The sequence below is a fragment of the Natrix helvetica genome (genome assembly GCF_964273705.1).
Source record: "Natrix helvetica genome assembly, chromosome: 1".
Classification (NCBI taxonomy): domain Eukaryota; kingdom Metazoa; phylum Chordata; class Lepidosauria; order Squamata; family Natricidae; genus Natrix; species Natrix helvetica.
The window spans coordinates 18,460,654-18,482,699 of record NC_138548.1 but is presented as its reverse complement, the minus strand read 5'-3'; the positions used below and the strand labels follow the sequence as shown (position 1 = coordinate 18,482,699).

Genomic DNA, 22,046 nt, shown 5'->3' with positions numbered 1-22,046 from the left:
ATCGTGGCGACCAAAACTGAATGCAGGATTCCAAGTGTGGCTTTATCAAGGCATCATAAAGTGGTATTTAACACTTCACAGGATCTTGATTCTATCCCTCTGTTTATGCAGCCTAGAACTAGCGAAAGGAACCTGTTGAATCGCCGGATCTGTTGAAAAAGCGGCCAACCCGACTAACCGACGGGAGGGGAACGAGAACTGCCTTGACCACTTGGATTCAATTTAGAGGGGGGTGGATGCCCAGGACACTTGGGGTTTCTGGAAAAAGACCCACACAGGAAACTCCCATCCTTCAGGAATTCGGCTCTTTGTGCCCTTATAAGGCTATTTCAACTCCTGGCCAATCAGCAAAAGGGAGGCGGCGCTCTCTTGGCCCCAAAACTTCGGGTAAGAAGAAGGAGGCGCTGGAAGTGGCGGCCCGCTGAGACGGTCTTGAGCGCGTCTCGCCTTCGTTGGAGATTCCGTCCTGTTCCGGAAGAGGATGAGCAGTAACCAATTCAACAAGGGCCCCAGCTACGGCTTGTCTGCGGAAGTCAGAAATCGGGTGAGAAATTGGTGGCAGGGAGGGAGGGTGCCGCCGCGGCCAGGTGCGCCCTGAGCGCACGGCGATGGCTTTGGAGAGGCGCTTCTCCGTGCGCCCTGGCGGAGGTGTGGCGCCGCGCCCTGGGGGAAGGCGGGGGCCGCGCGCTTCCCATTAAAAGGGGAGAGGGGGGCTCAGGGGAATTAAGAAGCTTCCTCTGAGTTGAGCCGCTTCAGCCCCCAAAAGGGGGTTTGCTTCCCGGAACTACATTTTGGGGGCGTCGGCTACGGTTAATAGTGGGCTAAAGAGGCGCGTTTCTTTCCACTTTCTCATTTGGAATCTTGAGCGTTGAAATGCTCCGTAGGGGAACGTAGGAACGTTCTATTTCAGAATGTTGGAACTTACGGTAGTTCTTGGGTGGTTTCTGCCGAGATCAAAAGTGAAGCGAAGTAGGGAGTGTAAGCGAAGTTGAGAGTGTAAACGAGGCTAGCCACAAAATCGGTATCAGGTGGACAGCCTTGACTTATTCTCAAACTGCCTCATTGGATTCTTGGGGAGCCCCAAAAAACCCGGAATGAGAGCCTTGTTGGCAACCTTGTATTCTTCGAAGGATGGGTGTGATTTAAGAAATCTGTGATTGAAGGGTATAAGAGGCGAGATTCTGAGTTTTCTTTTGCTGGTGGAATGGAGATAATCATGCAACTATTTATATTCAGCTTTTCTAGTGACTAAAACAGTATACTGGTATTATTGTTGCTATGCTGGTTTATTAATTGGCTTCTAGGCCAAAACCATCATTTAGAAAGACTTACATAGTGTGTCACATGGCTGGCAGCATCAGGACCACCTGTCCAGTGTAAGGCTGCCCATCCAATTTGAACACTGAACAGGACCTGCTCTAAATGCCTACCAGCATCAGGTCTAGGAAGCTTGGAATGGCAGACAAACCTTTTTATACCTTCCCACTTATGCAACATGCTATCTCCCCCCACCCCCCATGATTGACCCCATACTCTCCTTTCATTCAGGAAGCCCCCGCCTTCCAAAATTATTTCATCATGCTTAAGTGGCTTAATAAAGATACAAATGTTTTCTCTTGTTTTCTATTATTTTGTTGCAATTAATTTCTTTATTGTTTGAGGCTTTTTAAATTGCTGAGATATTTACTATTCATTTCTTTTTGCAAGCCTCATGGAGAAAATTTGTGAGGTGGCTACGAATCAAAAATGACTTGATGACACATAATCAATTTTTGCATGCTGCCCAAAGTTGCTGGCTAGGTTGGGTCTATAAGGACAGATGATTGATTGATAGATAGATAGATGATAGATAGATAGATAGATAGATAGATAGATAGATGATAGATAGATAGATTAGATAGATAGATGATAGATAGATAGATAGATAGGCAGGCAGGCAGGCAGGCAGGCAGGCAGGCAGGCAGGCAGGCAGGCAGATGACACACACACACACACACACACCACACATATTTTTACATGGATAGGTACATGTCTATAATGCCCATGTTTTGTAATTTTCCCGTATTATTCATCCTGAAATGTTTTGATCACATCTGGCTTGGATAGCCCTTACTGAAAAGAACAATTTCTTTACAGAATTCACTGTGCTTAAGATCTGCCAAAACTCAGTGTTTAAATTAGTACTGGAGCCACATTACTTTCCCAAAGTACCTTCTCTTTCATTGGCTTATTTTTATGGTACAGTATTATTTGTAGTATTATTTGTATCTCTGTAAAAGCCACAATTTTCAGTGGGTTCAACCACATTATTATTGTTATAATTATATAGCTGAAAGTGCCAAATAACAAAGTACATATATTGTTCAAAAGTTTGATGTAAGATAACACAGTTTAACAAATAAAATACATAGAGAGATATTACATAAAGCATTTAAAATGTGTTAATTTATTAGCAAATGTTTTTTATACCTGTAGTTAAACATGTGGCTGTTGACCCTGTAATTTTAAGTTTTTTAGCTGAGAGTAAAACATTTTTCAGCAATATCTTTCTTGGCCTTGAATTTAAAATTAGGTCAGATAATACCCTGCCAAAAACTTTTGTAAAACTTATGCAATAGGCAATAAAATATGATCCACAGTTTCAAGGTCAATACCATTAGAGGGACAATATATTTGAGAAATGGAAATCTTTTGACATTTACTAATTAGCACATCTGATGGCAACATATTTAATCTGGCTTTTGCAAAGGCCAGGTTTATTTACAGTAAATGGAAACTGCTAAGATAAATAGGGACCCACAATATTGAGAGTGTTCAAATTATACTTGGAAGTAGCACCATTAGTTTGGGTTTTCTTAGGAGCCTTGGTGGGTCAAAACAAAGTCTCAATAGTTTTTGTGTGCTAGATTCGGAGCGTGTTCTTCTTAGAGAAGTGATGGAAAGAGCTGAGCCCTGAGAAAGAAAGAAAAGAAAAGAAAGAAAGAGAAAGAAAGAAAGAAAGAAAGAAAGAAAGAAAGAAAGAAAGAAAGAAAAGCAAATTGAAGTAATACCATTAACCAGGCATCCTTAGCTAGGACATTGAAACAGTAAATTGTCACAAATGAATAAGTTTCATCATCTTGAAATGATGAAAGTTATCACTGCATGAGCAAGAACTACAAGTAGTTATTGACTTACAACAGTTTGTTTAGTGACTGTTCAAAGTTACAACGGCACGGAAAAAAGCGACTTATGACCGGTTTTACACCTGTTGCAATATCTCCATGGGTCACGTGATCAAAATTATGATGGTTGGCAACTGGCTCGTATTTATGACGGTTTGCAGTGTCCCAATGTCATGTGACCATCTTTTGCAACCTTCTGACAAGCAAAGTCAATGGAGAAGCCAGTTTCAATTAACAACTGTGGCAAGAAAGGTTGTAAAATGGGGCACAGCTCACTTAACAACCATCTCATTTAGCAACAGACGTTTGGGGCTAAATCGTAGTCGTACATTGAAGACTACCTGTACTTTTAGTGATTTGGTGAACACCTAAAAAGTATTCCGCCGTTTTATGTAAATTTCTGGTGAGTTTCTTCTATGAGGTTGGATGCAAGTGAGCCTCCAAAAACTGGTCATTAGAGTGCTAAGGCAGCTTATTTTCTCTCTCCTAGGCTATGCAGAAAAGTCCTGCCTTTTTTTTTCAGTGAAAGTTTTGAGTTAAGGTCAACTCTTAGTGACTTCATGACCATCCCTGTGCTGTTTTCTTGGCAGTACTATGGACGTGGCTCCTTGCTGCTGCCTTCTGTGTTGTTTTTTTAGCTTTCCAGTCTAGCCTGCTTGGCTTAGGATTTCATAGTGGTTGCCGTCCCAAGTGCTAAACAGAACTGGGTTAGGTTAGGTTAGGTATATTGGACTTACATGCCGCCCTTCTCCCAAAGGACTCAGGGCGGCGTATAACATAAAAACACATATTACAAAAGTTAAAAGAAAGATTAAATAGAATATCCAAAAAACCCAATAGACATTTACAATGAGATTTAGAAATTAAATTAAAATTAACAATTAAAATTAATAATTTATTTTATTCAGGCCAGGCCGGCTTGCTGGAAAAGCCAACTTTTTAGGGCGCGCCGGAAGGATTGGAGGTCAGGGATTATGCGAAGCTCTGGGGGCAGCTCATTCCAAAGGGAAGGCGCTCCCACAGAGAAGGCTCTCCCCTTGGGGGTCGCCAGCCAACACTGCCTAGCCGACGGCACTCTGAGGAGGCCAACTCTGAGGGATTGTACTGGACGGTGGGAAGCTACCGGTGGCAGTAGGTGGTCTCGCAAGTACCCTGGGCCTAAGCCATGGAGCGCTTTAAAGATCATAATTAACACTTTGAATCACACCCGGAAAACAACCGGCAACCAGTGCAGGCCGCCTAAAAGGGGTGTAACATGGGAGCACCTAGGTTCCTCCATAACAACCCGTGCGGCCTCATTCTGGATCAGCTGAAGCCTCCGGGTGCTCTTCAAGGGCAGCCCCATGTAGAGAGCGTTACAGTAGTCCAGGCGAGAAAGGACGAGGGCGTAAGTGACTGTGCACAGGGCATCCCAATCCAGGAAGGGGCGCAACTGACATACCAGGCGAACCTGGTAAAAGGCCCCCCTGGTCATGGCCGTCAGGTGTTCTTCTAAATTATGCCGTGTATCCAGGAGGACTCCCAGATTGCGGGCCCTCTCTGAGGGGGCTAAAATTTCTCCCCCTATCATCAACGATGGTACAAGATGCACAAATCGGGATGACGGGAACCACAGCCACTCAGTCTTGGAGGGATTGAGCTTGAGCCTGTTTGTCCCCATGCAGATCCGTACAGCCTCCAGGCATTGGAACATCACGTCGAGGGCATCGTTTGGATGGTTTGGGGTAGAGATGAAAAGTTGGGTATCATCAGCATATTGATAATACCGTACCCCAAAACCATGGATGATCTCGCCCAGTGGTTTCATGTATATGTTGAACAGGAGGGGTGAGAGAACCGACCCCTGGGGCACCCCACAAGTGAGGCGCCTCGGGGTCGATCTCTGCCCTCCAGTCAACATGAACTGTGATCGATCCGACAGGTAGGAGGAGAACCACCGCAAAACGGTGCCCCCCACTCCCAACCCCCTGAGTCGTCGCAGTAGGATACTATGGTCGATGGTATCGAAAGCCGCCAAGAGGTCTAATAGGACCAGGACAGAGGAACAACCCATGTCCTGGGCCCGCCAGAGATCATCAACCAACGCGACCAATGCCGTCTCCTTGCTGTACCCGGGCCTGAAACCCGACTGAAATGGATCCAGATAGGCAGCTTCATCCAGGTACTGGGGAAGCTGACGTGCTACCACGCTCTCAACAACCTTCGCTATGAAGCGAAGGTTGGAGACCGGACGATTGTTGGCTAAAGAGGCTGGGTCCAGGGAAGGCATCTTAAGGAGGGGCCTCACCACTGCCTCCTTCAAGGGGGTGGGAAAGAACCCCTCTCTCAATGAAGCGTTGGTAATCGCATGGAGCCAGGCTCTTGTCACCTCCCTGGAAGCCGAAACTAACCAAGAGGGACAGGGGTCCGGCACACAAGTGGCAGCACTGAGTCTCCCCATAACCCTGTCCATGCCCTCAGGAGTCACAGGGTCAAACTCATCTCAGATAGTTTCTACAAGATTCATTCCCGTTGACTCACCCAAATCTACCCAATCAGAGTCCAAGCCTGTCCGAATCTGAGCGATTTTATCCTGCAGATACTGAACAAATTCCTCAGCCCTACCCTGCAAGGGGTCTTCCCCAGTTTCTTGATTAAGTAAGGAGCGGGTCACCCTAAGGACACTGGTCCTACTTAGGTTTTTGAAGACCCATCAAGGTGTTCTTTTTCAGTTTGGTGAAAAAGCAATTCCACCCAAAGCAGAAAAGATTTACAGTAAAGAGATTAAGAATGGGGAGAAGAGTTTTTGCAATCCATCCTCTTCTATATACACATAAACATGGCTCTGTGTGTGCGCTTGTGTGTGTGTGTGTGTGTGTTCCAGCATAACGCTGGAACGCCTTGAGCAATTTCAACCAAACTTGGTGCATAGATGACTTACTCTCTGGAAACAAATACTGTGGGGTTAAGACACCCCTAAAACCCCTCGGGGTGTGTTCTGTTAAGATACAGCCTGTTGTGCCTTAAAATGCCTTCTACTGTACTGCCATAAAATGGCTTCTACTGTACAGCACAGTGGAATTGCGATGGTAACGGCTTCACAGTACTCCACAAAAGGATTCCATCTGGTAAGGGGAAAAATCCAACATTAGAAACTATGTTTGGTCCGGATATTTTCCCCCCTATAAATAAATACTCGGGCAACGCCAGGTTATCGGCTAGTTACTTATATATTTGATAGCAAGAGATGTGTAGGCTTATGCTATCTTCCCATACACATACAATGACTTTTACTGCATCTCCCAATTTCTCATGCCTCAATTAAACCCCACAAGAAGGAATACTTTCCGCTGAGATTTTTTTTTTTTTTTTTTAATGTGGGGAAGGATCAGTGAAATTTCAGGCTGCTAAAGACAGAAAACATGGGACAGCAACCAGGATTCTCATCTACAATTTGGAAGATGCCACCGAGAATGAAAAGATGTTATCTCAGCACCTAAGGTAGAAAACCAGAAGCTATCTTTGCAGAGGGAGGAAAAAATCCAAATCAAATTTCAGCACAACAGCCCCCCCACCCCTGTGAATAGCATCTATCTTAAAAGGAATTACCGTAAGTAGGCCAAGATCTTAGTAAGGTGTGGCATGACCTTAGTCTCTGAAAAGAGACAAGAAGGTTCTCCGGTAATTTGACTCAACTTCACTTCTGTCGTAGTTCTGAAATCCTGCATTTGCTCTGTTTCCTGTTCCTTCTCACCCACTGGATGCTTCCACTTGTTTTCCTCTCTTGGTTCTTGGCATTAAACCAGGAGCAGCCACTCCTGGGAACATTCTGTAGCTACACTTCTTGGGTCTGTGAGATGTTGGGAGTTTTCCTCTGCTTGACCTCTAGGGTAAGGAGCACATTTTTGATCCCCTTGTGGGATCACTAATCTTTCCCCGCCTTCCCCCTCAAGCTGTCAGAAGGCTTGAATGCGAAAGAAAAAGCCCGAATTATAAAAATGTTTCAACTGGGTAAAAAGACATTTTGGCTGAGACTGAAGCAGGAATCTGATCCAAAAGCTTGTTTAATCCAGATACCGTATTTTTCGGAGTATAAGATGCACATTTTCCCCTCAAAAAAGAGGGTGAAAATCTGGGTGGGTCTTGTACACTGAATATAGCATTTTTGGCCTCCTGAAACCCTGCCCCCTTTGCAAAAATGGCCGTATGTAGCCTTTAGGCGGCTTCCAGAATGCTGCTGGGGGCTGAGGAGAGCAAAAATGAGTGAAAAATGAGCCGTTTTTGCTTGTTTTTGCCCCCAGGAGCACTCTATAAGCCTCCTAAAGGTTATGCATGCCCTTTTTTTGGACAAAAAACGGGCCTCTTTTCATGAAAAACTAGCTGTTTTTGGGAGGTCTGCAGAGTGCAAAAATCTTTGCCTCTTCAAAATCTTGGTGCGTCTTATACTCCGGTGCGTCTTACACACCGAAAAATATGGTAGCTCAGCTCTGCTTGAGAGGTGATGCAAAGGAGAGAAGGAGAGCAATTTCCAGCCCAGTTCCATCCTTTTATCCAAATGATAGCATCTCAAAGGAAGGTAGATCCGGCAGGTTTAATTTTCCATGCCTTGGCTCATTTGTATGGGTATTGTGCTCCACTTGGTTAAACAGTTAACTGGGGAACTGTTAAAGATAGATGGGTAGAGCTAATGACTTCTACCATAGGAGAAGTTAGAAGTTATGAGCTGGAGACTTCATCATAAAAACTTGGAAATATATACAGCTTTCGTTTAGTGAGCATTCAAAGTTACAACAGCACTCAAAATTTAGATGCTTGGCAACTGGCTTATATTTATGCAGTGTCCCAGGGTCATGTGATCACCTTTTGAGACCCGACAAGCAAAGACATTGGGGAAGCCAGACTCATTTAACAACCTTGTTACTATTTGAACAACTGTAGAGGTTCACTTAACAACTATGGCAAGAAATGGAGCAAAATTCACGTAACAACAGACATTTCGGGCTCAATAATGGTCATAATCGAGGACTACTTGCATATAAAAACACACATATTAGTGGTGTGTGTCTTCCTGAGTTTTGTGTCCTCTGCCAAAGGTTCAATGCAGGGGTGAAATTCAGCAGGTTCTGGAGAACCGGTAGCAGAAATTTTGAGTAGTTTGGAGAACCGGCAAATGCCACCTCTGGCTGGCCCCAGAGTGGGGTGGGAATGGGGATTTTGCAGTATCCTTCCCTTGCCACGTCCACCAAGCCACACCCACAGAACCGGTAGTAAAAAAATTGAATTTCACCACTGGTTCAGTGCAAGATCTTAGCTGTTCCTAGCACTGCAATTTTCTGGACCGAGAGCTCAGATGCCATTTGGGGGATCTATTGGAGCCATTCTCCCAAATTCGGGGTGACAGCCTCAAGGGCTCCTACCACCCCTGTGATAACGTTGGCCTTTACTTTCCACTTCTTCTCAAGTTCCTCCAAATCTGTATGAATTGGCTTGCTGGAATAGGACAAAATATATGGAATTACACAGTCAGAAGGAGCCTGTATAGTCAATGTACACCAGAATCCAAATTAAATTGCCCTCTGTTTGAATACATGCCAGTTGCCAAGAGGCCGAATTTTGATCATGTGACCATGGGAATGCTGTAATGCTTGCGTGAAAAAATGTTCCTAAGTCATTTTTTTCAGTGTCGTTATACCTTCAAAGAGTTACTAAATGAATGGTTGTATGTTGAGATCTACCTGTTTGGGAGCTGGAATTCAAAACATGGAGCATAAATTAAATTATTTATTATTGTCTATGTTTTGGTATGTTCTATCTCTGTAAAAGACCAAAATCTTTTGGTTTTTGTTTTCCTAAAATGGAAATTTGCTGTGCTCAAAATCCATATTTTGTTTTAAAAAGCAATAGCCATATATATATGAAAAAAAAAAACTGGACAATCTAGTGCTGTATGTAAATTGCACTTTCAGAAAGGGATATTTTTGTGGTTTAGGAGAAGGAGAGAAAATACTGAATGCATTATAAAAAGATTTTTATTTCAGAAGTGACCAGCTGCTTGGAGAGGAGCATGCCAATTCGGAAGCTGAGATCTCTCTCTCTCTTTCAAATGTTCGTTCCCCCAAGAGAGAAACTGAAGAATGAAACTTGCATATAGTTTCCTATAATCCTGCTTCTTCTTTCCACGGTCTCTTCCCGGTAGACAATCCCAATGCGCTCCGTAATGCAGAAATAACTTGTAATGCAGAAATAACATTTCATTGCTTAATGAATGAGATAAGAAAGAGTGAATCTTTGCTTCAGCTAATTCTATTAACTAATGATGAAAAGTAATACTTATTTAGCAGAAGCTCTCTCTGCCTTCACTCTTTCAAAATCTATAAAGATTAGCTTGCTGGAATAGGACAAAAATTATAAAAGTTGGAAGGAGATAAGTTTGGTTGATCAATGCAGTCCTTTGTTTGACGCCAGTATCCAATTTAAAACATTGTTTGCTTGAATGCATCCACTGTCCAACTTAACTGTAAAATTTGTTCTAATCAGCCTGTCTTCTTCTTACTTAATTCCATTTCCACAAGTTTAAACATTCTCTTATTCAAAAGTAATAGATTCTTACTCAGAGAAACGGTGGAAAACTTGGTTCTGTGTTTGTCTTTGGGCCAACTGGGTGGCAGGAAAGAGTCTAGTGCTTTTGATCTGTTTTAATCACTAAATTTCCCAAGTTTTTCATATTTCAGTTTAAAGGCAAAAATCATGTGATCTCCTTTTGCGACCTTCTGACAAGCAAAGTCAAGGGAAGCCAGATTCATTTACCGTATTTTCCGGCGTATAAGATGACTTTTTAACCCCAAAAAATTATTTCAAAAATCGGGGGTCGTCTTATACGCCGGATATAAGAAAGGCCATACCAAAAAACCAAAACAAAAGCAAAAGCCGCACCGCCACCAGCGCAGACGCCGGCTTTTCAATCGTTAATCTCGGCGCTCCTTGCCTGGGCACGTGGATGGATGAGCGCTGGGATGGCTTAGTAAGGTCTGGCTGGCGGTCTGGAGGAGGAAAAATAAAAATAACTTTAGTATATAAAACCACCTATAATGCATCTATTACTTAACAGTTAAGGTAATAATATGTTCAGTTTTTTGTTTCTGCTTGTTATTTATAGCATGATTTATTTTGGGTTTTGATTCTTGTTCGCCGCCTGGAGTCATTGTTTTTTGAGAGATGGGCAGCTGCATCAAATGTATAAATGAATACATTTATACACATAAATAAAGCATACTGGATTGCTAGGGCTGTCCTGCATCATTTAGGTTTCCACCATGCACTGAGTAACAAATTAGCTAACACCTTTGGTGTTGTTTGTTTCAATATTTCTGGGCCAACTCTGCTTCTCACAGCTCAGGGCAACCCCAGAACAAAAGGAGATGTTTGCATTCAAAAAGTGACCCAAACTACCCCTGTCTGTGTCTTTGCCCATCCATCCATCCATCCATCCATCCATCCATCCATCCATCCATCCAGTCATTGAGCTATATAGCTCACTCACAGATTCACTCTGGGCAGCGTACAATTTAAGTATTAAAAATATTAATATTGTATTCTGGTGGAGGCAGTTAAAACAAGGATAATATTAATAATACAGCGGTGTATGTGTGTATGTTTGTGTCATGATGGCTCAGCGATTAAAGATGCTGAACTTGTCAGCTGGAAATCTGCCAGGTTTGAGAGACTTAAGCGCTGCGCGACGAGGTGAGCTCCCGCCCTTGCCTCAGTTCTTGCCCTCCTAGCGGTTCAAAAGAATGCAAATAGGTAACACTTCTGTGGGAAGATAACAGCATTCCATGAGCCTTGTATTATAGTCCTAATGGCCACATGACCACAGAAATGTCTTTCGGACAATGTTGGCTCCCTTGGCGAAGAAATGGAGATGATCCTCTCTCCCCCCCCCCCCGCTCAGTCGGACACAACTGGACAGGGGAAACCTTTAGCTTTACCTAAAAAGGAAGGTGGGTGGCTCCAAGGTTGCATATTCTGTGAGCCCCAAGCAAGTCGGCAAAGCTAGGTGATTTTCACAGTTTTGAGAAATGCAAGGGAGGTGAGAGCTCGTCCCATGGTAGAAGGGAGTTCATAATCGGTTCATAGTTCATAACTAAGAAGACAGGGCTCTGAACCTTCTCTTAGCTTCACTTGGGATGGAGACCTGGAACAGCTCTTTGGGAGAGGAATGCACACAGGGTGAGTTATTTCTGATTCGAAGACATGATCTCTGGGCTTTGAAGGTTAAAAACAGCACCTAGAATTACGGAAACCTATTGTGAAAGCAGTGCAGCAGCCTCAGTGCAGAATCGCGGTGTTGGAAGTGTTTCTCTCCTCAGCAGAGACTGCTACACTTTGGACTAACTTTAGCTTCCAAGTCTTCAAGGGCAGCCCTACTTAAACCATGTTGCGGTAATCTAGCAGGGTTGGGTCAAACCTGCCCAAGTCAGTTGAGTAGAAAATAATAAGGCAGTGTTGCATAGGAAGACACACGACCTTTTTAAAAAATGGCCTATAATTCAGGTTGAGGGAAAAGTTATTTCTTCTGTAGTTTTCAATCAATGAGAGAATTAACTCCCCTCCCCCATTGGATAAAAGCAACGGGTGTGTGTGTGTGGTAGGAAGAGAAATAAGAAAGTGAATATTGGTTATTAAACTTAATTGTACAGGTAGTCCTCACTTAGCAACTGCCCTTTTTAGCGGTCATTCGAAGTTACAATAGTGCTGAAAAAAAACAACCTTGCAACCAGTCCTCTCCCTTGCGACTGTTAGCGTTGCATCGTCCCATGGTCACGTGATTTACTATCTGTGCCCTTCATCGCTGGATTCTGACAAACGGAGCCTGTGGGAGAATCCAGCAGTAAAATCACAAGTTGCAGTCATGTGATGTCTCACTTAACAACCATGGGGAATTCACGTAAGCAATAGTATTTTATTTATTTATTTATTTTATTTTCTTCGAATTTCTAGACCGCCCCCTCTCCCGAAAAGGACTCGGGGCGGTGTACAGTCCACACAACAAACAATAAGTATCAAATACAAATATAAATACAGATATAAATACACATAAGGAGGAGGTTAAAAGGTAACACAAGTGAGGTCATAAGTCCATCCTGCTACTGTAGATTGTAAACCATGATTCAGCCTTTCCTTGCGAATCCAGCCAGTTGGTTAAAATGGCAGCTTCATGCATGTGAAGTGAACTACAATATTTAGCGATAAAAATATGGAGGGAGAAAGACTTCAAATGGGAGAACAGCTATTTCAGACTTAGCTTATTTTGTGTTGTGGTTTCCTTTTAGTTGCTGATTGCTTGTGAAAGAATGCGTACTAGCAAGCACACGTTTGTCCTTTAAGGTTATACACAAAAGGTTGTCTAATTTAGCCTTTCATCATGTGTAGCTCAAACAGCATTTCCTTTAATCATAACAATTTGTAGCAAAACGCTTAGTTGCACCACGTAAACACATTTTCCTGAGATTTTGAGCTAAGATATATTTTATGCCAAAGGCTTTTTTTGGTTGTTGTTGTTGTTGCTAAAGGCGCTAACAGAGCTAAGAGCTTGTTCTACATTCTTGGCAGGCATGTTTGTCTCCTTTTTTTGTTTTAGCCATTAGTGGAACATGCCACTAATGTTAAAAGATTTCAGGGGAACCCGAATTTCAAGAGAAATACTAGAATGCCATGTCAATATATGGACCCAAGATGTTGGTAATGGTTGCAGCCACGTGTGAATTGCATATCCCGCCATTGCCTCTTAGTTGCTGTATTTTTCGGATTATAAGACGCACCGGTTTATAAGATGCACCAAGATTTCAAAGAGGTAAGTAAGAAAAAAAGTTTTTGTCCTCCCCGGCCCCCAGGAACACTCTGCAGGTTTCAACAGGGCTGGGGGAAGGCAAAAACGCCCCCGCTTTTGCAAAAAAGAGGCAGAAAACGGGGCATATTTTTTTTTGCAAAAAACGGGGGCATTTTTGCTTTCCCCCAGCCCTGCTGAAGCCTGCAGAGTGCTTCTGGGAGCTGAGGGAAGACAAAAATGCCTTAGTTTTTGCAAAAAATGCTCAATTTTTTGCAAAAATGGAATGCAGGGGCGGGACTTTGGGAGGCCAAAAACGACTGTATTCAGTGTATAAGACGCAGCAACATTTCTACACTCTTTTAGGGGGGGGGGGAAAGTGTGTCATACTCCGAAAAATATGGTATATTTAATCTGGATGTGTAAGTTACTTAAATTGAACAGGAGGCCGAATAAGATGCTTTTCAGTAGTTCTTCCATTCCATATCTCTGTGGTATATTTGATTTAAGAAGGGCAAATTGAATAATTCTCCGCATACTTGAAAGAAGAACCACTGAAGCTTTATCTTGAGGCTCATCAGATTGAAATAAGGGAATGTTTAGATATCATGGTTTTAGAACCCCAAGTCCTGAATTCTTAACTATTTAGAGTACTAATGTTAGGAAATACTTAAGGCATGGAATCCAATGCTTTGCTCAACACGGGAATTCAAATAGAAATTCCCAGACAGTTATGTGCTTGAAACACATTCAGTGAAGGATAACAGGATCATTGTACCTAATATTGACTTGCCTTTAATAGTCCCTAATATTAATTTGGTATCTAGCTCCTTTCTACTTATTTCAAGATACAATTCAGAATTATGTTTAATTGATCATGAGACATTGGATTCCATCAAGACTTAACACCCTCATTTTAGTACCCAAAAAGTTACATCTAATTAACTCTGGGAAAACCCTAGTTAATTATCTTCAAAACTCTCCCTAGATTGATCTCACACTGATTTGCAAAATCATCATTATTATTATCATTAGATCCTTATCCACCTTTATTTTTTATTTCTCAAGGCATTGTACATAATACTTCTGTCTCCTATTTTCCCTACACCAGCAACTCTGTGAGATTGTCGGGCTGATCCAAAATCACCCAGCTGGCTTTTAGGCCCAAGGCAGAACTTCATAGTCTCCCAGTTTCCACTGCTCTTATTTTTATGGAACAGGCTTTTTTTAAATAAGTGGTACATTCTGAGAGGAGAAATAACAGCATCAGAACCTATTTCAACTTGTGGAAGATCATTGGCTTCCTTGTTGCTAGAAAAATAGTTAGGTGTTCAGAAGCTGTATGGTGCCCTCTGGATAGATACGGACCATAGTTTTCACCTTGGGGCAGACACGATGCTGGTTGGGAATTCTAAGGTCCTAACACATCTTGAAATTGCCATGTTTGGCAAGAGGCTGCAGCAGAGAAAATGAATGGAATGATAATTGCTCTCCTGTGTCTCTAAGGAGGTAATGACACTGCATTAATGGCAACTGATGTCATATTGGTATATAATTGTAGGATATAAAATATTGCATGCCTGGGATAGAAGAGTGACTCTGTGTGTGTGTGTGTGTATGTGTGTGTGTGTACAGGTACATACATACACATATACATATAATGTATGTTAGAGGTATCAGACAGTTCTGACAAGTTCTGGTAACGGAAATTTTGAGTAGTTTGGAGAACCGGCAAATAGGCTGGCCCCGCCCCTGCTGCCTCCCAGCTGATATTCTTTTGTTGCCCTAAACAGGAGAACAGAACTGGAAAGCAGGTTAGTGGAGTGGAAAGGGAATGGGGATTTTGCAGGAATCTTCCCCCAGGAGTGGGGAGTTAATGGGGATTTTGCACTATCCTTCCCCTGCCACGCCTACAAAGCCACGCCATGCCCACAAAGCCACGCCCACAGAACCGGTAGTAAAAAAAATGTGAATCCCACCACTGATGTATGTACACCCACACACAGGGAGGAAGGAAGAGGGAGGGAGAGAGAGAGAGAGAGAGAGAGAGAGAGAGAAAGAGAAATACTAAATGCTTTAGTCCAGTGTTTTCCAATCTTAACAACTTTAAGATGTGTGGATCCTAGAACATGTTGGCTGAGGAATTTTGGAAGTTGAAACCCACACATCTTAAAGTTGCCAAGGTTGAGAAACTTTGGTCTTATCTTGCTGACTTGGTTCAAGTATCAGGCTAAACTATCATTTGTTGAGAACTAATTTGCTTGATTGTTCTGTGATTTACAAACAGCAATGTCTAATTTCACCCAGACAAGTCACAAAACAAATCCTGTTAAGGCTAAGACCGGCCTGGATCTGAGCCAGTGTATTTGATGCCATCCTCTTGAGAGCTATAAAACTAGAGAGGGCCCAGTGCACGCCCAGTTGAGTCTGCACAAAATGCAAACCGATATTTAGTAGTTACTATTTCTTGCTTTGAACCAAGTTGGAAAGACTTTCTAAAGCCGGAGATAGGTCTGGTTAATCTTCGCGCCAAAGGCTGTTCTTACAGCTTCTTCTTTTCTGTCTCGGCGTCGGGAACCAGGAAGAAGGAGAAGTGGTATCAGACTAAGCCAATTGACACACCCCTGGTGTATTTGTCCTGTCAGCAGGAAATCGGCTTGGGTGTTGAAACCTGCCAGCCTTCTGGAGTGCCAGTCTGCCCTTGTTGCTCCAGGGGGTTGCGTTAGAACCGATGGAGAACATTTGAGAGGTGATGATACTTTCCTGAGTTGAAATCGGCTTTCTCACCGGATCCTGGGAGAGTATCCCAAGTTATTTTGTGATTGCAGCGTTTTTGTTTTCCTCTTCCAATTTTTCCAAAGACAGTTAACCATAGAGATGAAACTAAGGATATATAATAAGCATCTGCAGTAATTAAAGCAAGCCGTGTGGAATTCCTCCTGCTTAGCATCTTGTTTAATGAACGGGATGGCTTAAATAACTAAAAGCTTGATTGTGAAGCAAAAGACCTACTGCGCGCAGCATGCAAACCCACAATATGGCATGTTTGGTTTCGATTTAGTGTGCAGGGTGAATCCAGCTGTTAAAGTTTGTAAACTGTGGTTTATGGCTTAATGTGATGTGTAAATCTAGTTCCTGTGTTGGATGTCTTGAAAGGGGTTGGTATGGAAGTGTTTATGTTCAGCGCTTCAGTCTAAGCCTGGGGTATACGGTTTGTTCAATAAATCATAATTTAAGAAGATAACTTAGATCATAGTTTACAAAACACTGTGACAAGATTAGCTAGCTCACCTTCAGACCTGGGAGCTCACAGAGTGGCAAGGGCCCAATCATAGAACATAGAATAGTAGGATTGGAAGGGACCTTAGAGGTCTTTTAGTCCAGCTCCCTGATCAAACAGGAGACCCTATACCAGGGGTGCCAAACTCGCAGTGTCACGTTGTCATCATGTGACGTATTGTGACTTCCTCCCCCCCCTTTGCTAAACTGGAGGTGGGCGTGGCCAGTGCATGATGCATCCAGCCCACAGGCTGCAGGTTTGACACCCCTGTCCTATACTATTCCAGACAAATGGTTGTCCAATCCTTTCTTGAAAACTCCAAGGTTGGAACACCCACAACTTCTGGGGAAAAGCTCTTCCACTGATTAATTGTTCACGAACTGTCAGGAAATTTCTTTTTAGTTCTAAGTTAGATCTCTCTTGAATCACCGTCTCACAACTTAAAATTCTCCCATGGCGTTGTTGTTGTTGTGAGGAACATTAAGAGTAAATGTTGGACATGATGTCTTCAGCTCCTGGCAGCAGAGAGATAAATCAGCTCAATGAATAAAATCCAAACAACTGCACCACGGCTTTGGATATTGTATAAACCTGGCCCTTGTCTCTCATTCATTCTGCTTTGTACTTAAAGAGTGGAAAAGAGTGAACTTGGTTTTGTGTTCATATCAGAAAGAAGAATCCTAGAGTTAGAAGACAAGGATAGAGAAAGCTCGACAAGTGTTCGTCAAAATGGAAAAGGTCTTCTGTAATCACGACATAAGCCTAAATTTGAAAATCATGTTTGTCAGATGTTACATCTTTTCTATCCTGCTCTACGGAGTAGAGAGTTGGTCTCCGACATAAGACCACTTGAAGAAACTCAAAGCATTTGAAATGTGGATTTACAGACTGCTGTTACGTATAAGCTGGGTTGACAAAATCAGAAATGATAAGCCGCCTGGGAAAGCCAAGGGAAATCACCAAAACCATTAAAAAGCAAAAGTTAGAATATTTTGGACATGTGATGCGACACCTGGAAAAATACGGCATACTTCCACTTAATCCTCCAGGGAAAGATTGAAGGCAAATGAGGTCCAGGCAGAAGAAGAGCATCAGGGCTTCAAAATCTAAGGGAGTGGTTTGGACAAAACTCAGCAGCACTTTTTCGTGCAGCTGTTGATAAAAATGGGATTGCCAACATGATCGCCAGCGTCCGATGACGGATATGGCACAAGAAGAAGAAGAAGAGTTAGAAGGCAATTTCATGGCCACGGAATCTTACTCATTATTCAGTCCAGGCATCCAGATTGAAACATCTCCAGCAGATGACTTCTTTCATTTTAAAATATTCCACTGCTGTTATTCTTAGGCAGGTTTTCTGAGATTCTAGGAAAGGTAGTCCTTGACTTATGAACCTAATTGAGCCCGGAATTATGATTGTAAGCCATGGTGGTCATTAAGCAGGCCACCATTTGACCACACCTGATTTCGAACCTTTTTTAGTACAGTTGTTAAGTGAACACTATATTCACAACCATTATACCCAACGGGCAGTTTTTCTGGCAAAACCCACCGAAAATCATGGTTGCCAGACTGCAGGATGCTGCAAATGACTATAAATCAAGCCGGTTGCCAAACACCCAAAATGTAATCATCCATCTTTCTCTCCCTCTCTCTCCTTCCCTCTCTCTCTCTGTGCGCTGCATGTGGCTGTTGGAATTTTGAAAATGGGTCATTAAAAAGCTCTGCGGAAGTCTGTCGTAGCTTTGAGCAGTTGCTAAGTGATGGGTCATTAAGCGAGGACTACATATACATTGGGCATGAAATCCTCTTACCTTTGCTACCGGTTCGGGACCGGGAGCATGTGCAGAGCGTCCGTGATAACGTCTGGGCAGGTGGGTGGGGCCTCCCGCTATCGGCAGAATACCACTTCTGATGTAGACCCTGATTTTATTATTCTGTATTCTGCATTTAGAACTCTGGAGACTAGGCTTATTGTTATAGAAATGGCTTGTACACACACTGTTGTGTAAAAGCAAAAAGTTATGGTTATAACGTTATCTTCTACTTCGCTAAAGAGAGTTGGAAATCAGTGCCTTTTGCTTTCCTTTTCTCCCTCTGTATAATATCTCTTTTCCCTCCCCCTTTTCTTAGTTTTCCGCTACTTTTTTTCCTTTGTATGTTATACTTTGATAAACTAATAAAAATCTAATTGAAAAAAGAACTTTGGAGAATAAATCTCACCCTCCTCCTGTGTCTTCATTTTAGATATCAACAAAGTGCTATATCTGTGATGGCAAACCTATGGCACGTGTGCCACAGGTGGCATGCGGAGCCTTCTCTGAGGGCACGCAAGCCGTTGCCCTAGGTGAGCTGCAGCGCGCATACGCGTACCTGACAGCTGATTTTTGGCCTTTGAAAAGCCTCCGGAGGGCTAGGGAAGGCCATTTTTGCCCTCCCCAGGCTTCAGGAAAGCCTCCGGAGCCTGGGGAGGGCGAGAAACGGGCCTACCAGGCCTATCGGAAGTTAGAAAACTAATACAAATGTACAAATAGATGCAAACAAATACAACATGTTCATAGTAAGTTGTCAGTTCTACAATTAACCTCAATCTGTTCTAAATCCTCTTCAAAATGGCCTTTGATATAACGAGTGCAGTCTCACTAGTGATGTGCAGCTTCGTTCCCTACAAAAACTTAGATAGTCTCTCCCAGCTGTGCCTCAGTTTTTTAAAATAATAATCCTATGACGCAGAAAACAGTTTGCAGTCCAATGTCTTGAATGACTAAAAGGTCAAGGTTCCCCCCCCACACACACATGTGCTAGTTGTTCCCAGCTCTAGGCGGCAGTGCTCATCTCCGTTTCAAAGCCGAAGAGCCAGCGCTGTCTGAAGACGTCTCCGGGGTCATGTGGCCGGCATGACTAAACAACGAAGGCACACGGAACGCTGTTACCTTCCCACCAAAGGTGGTCCCTATTTTTCAACTTGCATTTTTTACATGCTTTTGAACTGCTAGGTTGGCAGAAGCAGGGACAAGTAATGGGAGCTCACTCCGTTACGCGGCGCTAGGGATTCAAACCACCGACTTTTCTGATCGACAAGCTCAGTGTCTTAGCCACTGAGCCACCCTTATTGAACGGTTGGTGCTCCACAAATCCAGTTTTTCTTCAAATGGGACTCCATGAAACCCCCCAATGTTTTACCATGGAGTCTAGTTTTTCGAAACGAGCACTGGAAAAAGATCTTTTGAAATGTTGAGGCATATCGGTTGTTAAAAAATATTTTTTCTAACTGGGAGGCTGCTTTCTGTCCAGTCAGACACTTCAAGGACTTGGCATAATTAAGTGCCTCACTATCAGCCACATCAATGACGCTTTGTTTGAAAGCTTCCTTGGCCTTTAGATCTGATTGGACCATGAACTGGATGGAGAATCCACATTGTGAGATGACATTTGAAAGTTGGGCGGCCACAGTGCCAGGAAGCGTGTTATGCAACTGCTCTTCAAAACACAGCTTGGGTAATCTATCTGGGTCCATAGATAGGATCTTCAGCCAGTAGTTGAATAATTACTAAATTGCTTTGTGCAGAGGGTATATTCAGCTCCCTCCTTAATGCTGCAGCTGGCACGGACTAACCCACCCCAAAGATACATTTCAGAAAAGTTCTAGCAAGGAGGCATTTATATATCCCTACCGTTCTGCTGTGGTGGCTCAGTGGCTAAGATGCTGAACTTGTTGATCAGGAGGTCGGCAGGTCAGCGGTTCGAATCCCTAGAGCAGGCATGTCCAAAGTGCGGCCCGGGGGCCAAATGTGGCCCTTTTTCAAATTTCAAGTGGCCCGCAGCCTCTTTTCCCCATTGGAGTTATTTGTTTAGTCTTTCATAAAATACCATATTTTTCGGAGTATAAAGATGCATCTTTTTCCCCTCAAAAAAGAGACTAAAAATCTGGGTGCATCTTATACACTAAATACAGCATTTTTTGCCTCCCAAAACCCTGCCCCCTTCACCAAAATGTCTGTGCATAGCCTTTAGGAGGTTTTCAGAGTGATCCTGGGGGCTGTGGAGGGCATAAATGAGCAAAAAACGGGCCGTTTTTTGCTCAACTTTGCCCCCCCCCAGCCCCCAGGATCACTCTAGAAGCCTCTTAAAGGCTATTCATGCCCTTTAAAAAAAAAAAGGCCCGTTTTCGCGAAAAATGGGCCGTTTTTGGGAGAGTGCAAAAACTTTTTTAAAAAATTTGCCTCTTCAAAATCTTGGTGCGTCTTATACTCCGAAAAATACGGTAGTTAATTCGCATTTCATGTTAAGGGTTCAAAGAATGTCAGGCTGAATGATCGGCCCCACACATTTTCACCTCACCAAATCTGGCCCTCCTTGCAAAAAGTTTGGACACCCCTGCCCTAGGGCTACATAACCAAGTGAGCTCCCGTTACTTGTCCCAGTTTCTGCCCACCTAACAGTTAGAAACACATAAAAAATGCAAGTAGAAAAAATAGGGACCACTTTGATGGGCAAGTAATAGTGCTCCGTGCCCCTTCGGCATTTAGTCATGCCAGCCAGATGACCACGGAGATGTCTTCGGCTTAGAAAAGGAGATGAGCACCACCCCTAGACCTGGAAACGTCTAGTACGCATATGCAGGAGAACCTTTACCTTACAGTTCTGCCCCATATGTGACTCTTTTGCTGTTATATACTGTATATGTTTGGAATTAGAGACCCCGAGTAGTTATGGTTGGAGAGCTGCCTTAAGGTTATATAGCACGGACTATATAGTCCTTAAATAACTCCTTAAAGTGTGGGAGTCAGCAACCTGCTGCTTAAAAACAAGTCCTAAGTATACAGTAGATAAAACTTAACTTCATGTATCCCTTCCCTATCCAGACTCCAGTCTTCCCAAAAACAACTACAATACCTTGGTTTTGAACTTACTATTGTTTTGTGGGGTCCTTGGTGTTCTCTGAGCTTGGTTGTTTTCTTGCAGGTGTCTCATTATCCAAAGTAGGTAACATCATCATCCTCTAGCACTGATGATGTTACCTAGTTTGGTTGATGAGACGTCTGCAAGAAAACAACCCAAGTTCAGAGAGCATCAAGGGCCTCACCATCCAATCCTGAGCTACAAATATTCTCTTCTGTCGGTACTTTTGAATTTTAATTTCAACTTGTATTGATTCATTGATTCTATGTCTTCCAGTCATTGTCGATTCTTAGTGACAACATGGATAGATTTTTCTCCTTGATTTAACTTCTAGGGCAGGGCCCCCCAACCTTTTGGGCACCAGGGACTGGTTCCGTGGAGAAAGGTTTATCCGTGGACTGGAGGAGGCGTGGTTTTATATGCTACCTGCATCCCGTGGATGGGGCTTCGCTTGTTGTTGTGGCATGCCACGGACTGGAGACCTCTGTTTTAGGGTACTTGTTATGCCACCTAATTTTATGTAACCTACAAATTTGATAAGACTTGAGTTCCTTCACTTCTTCATCCAAGAACTGTAATTAATGAAGATGTTGAAGCATATAGAGTCAAGTTTGCACTCAGTTCCTCCTTCCTATTTGGTAAGGAATTATTGATTCGTACTCTTTGAATAGTGTATGAGTGAACTATATATATATCTAACCAGGCCACATCTGCACTAATCAGAATATCATGGAATGCTTTGTCAGATTAAGTCATATTACATCTACAGCATTCCTACAGTCTACTAAGAGAGTTCCACTTACATGTTTGGGCTTAGCAGTTGCAATTGATGAATCCAATTTACACTGGAATAGTCTTCATATATAAATATAGATCTGCGTCTGAATTACTATAA

At 43.0% G+C, this 22,046-nt stretch overlaps 1 protein-coding gene across 1 annotated transcript in view; it reads left to right on the top strand.

Annotated features, from left to right (window-relative positions):
• The first annotated feature begins 274 nt into the window (after nucleotides 1-274).
• The window catches only part of CNN2 (calponin 2), a 39,001-nt gene continuing 17,229 nt past the window's right edge, over nucleotides 275-22,046 (top strand). The window contains exon 1 of the mRNA XM_081960054.1: nucleotides 275-544. Within this exon, the coding sequence (XP_081816180.1) occupies nucleotides 482-544 (63 nt within the window). The 5' untranslated portion in view covers nucleotides 275-481. The remainder of the gene's footprint in view (nucleotides 545-22,046) is intronic.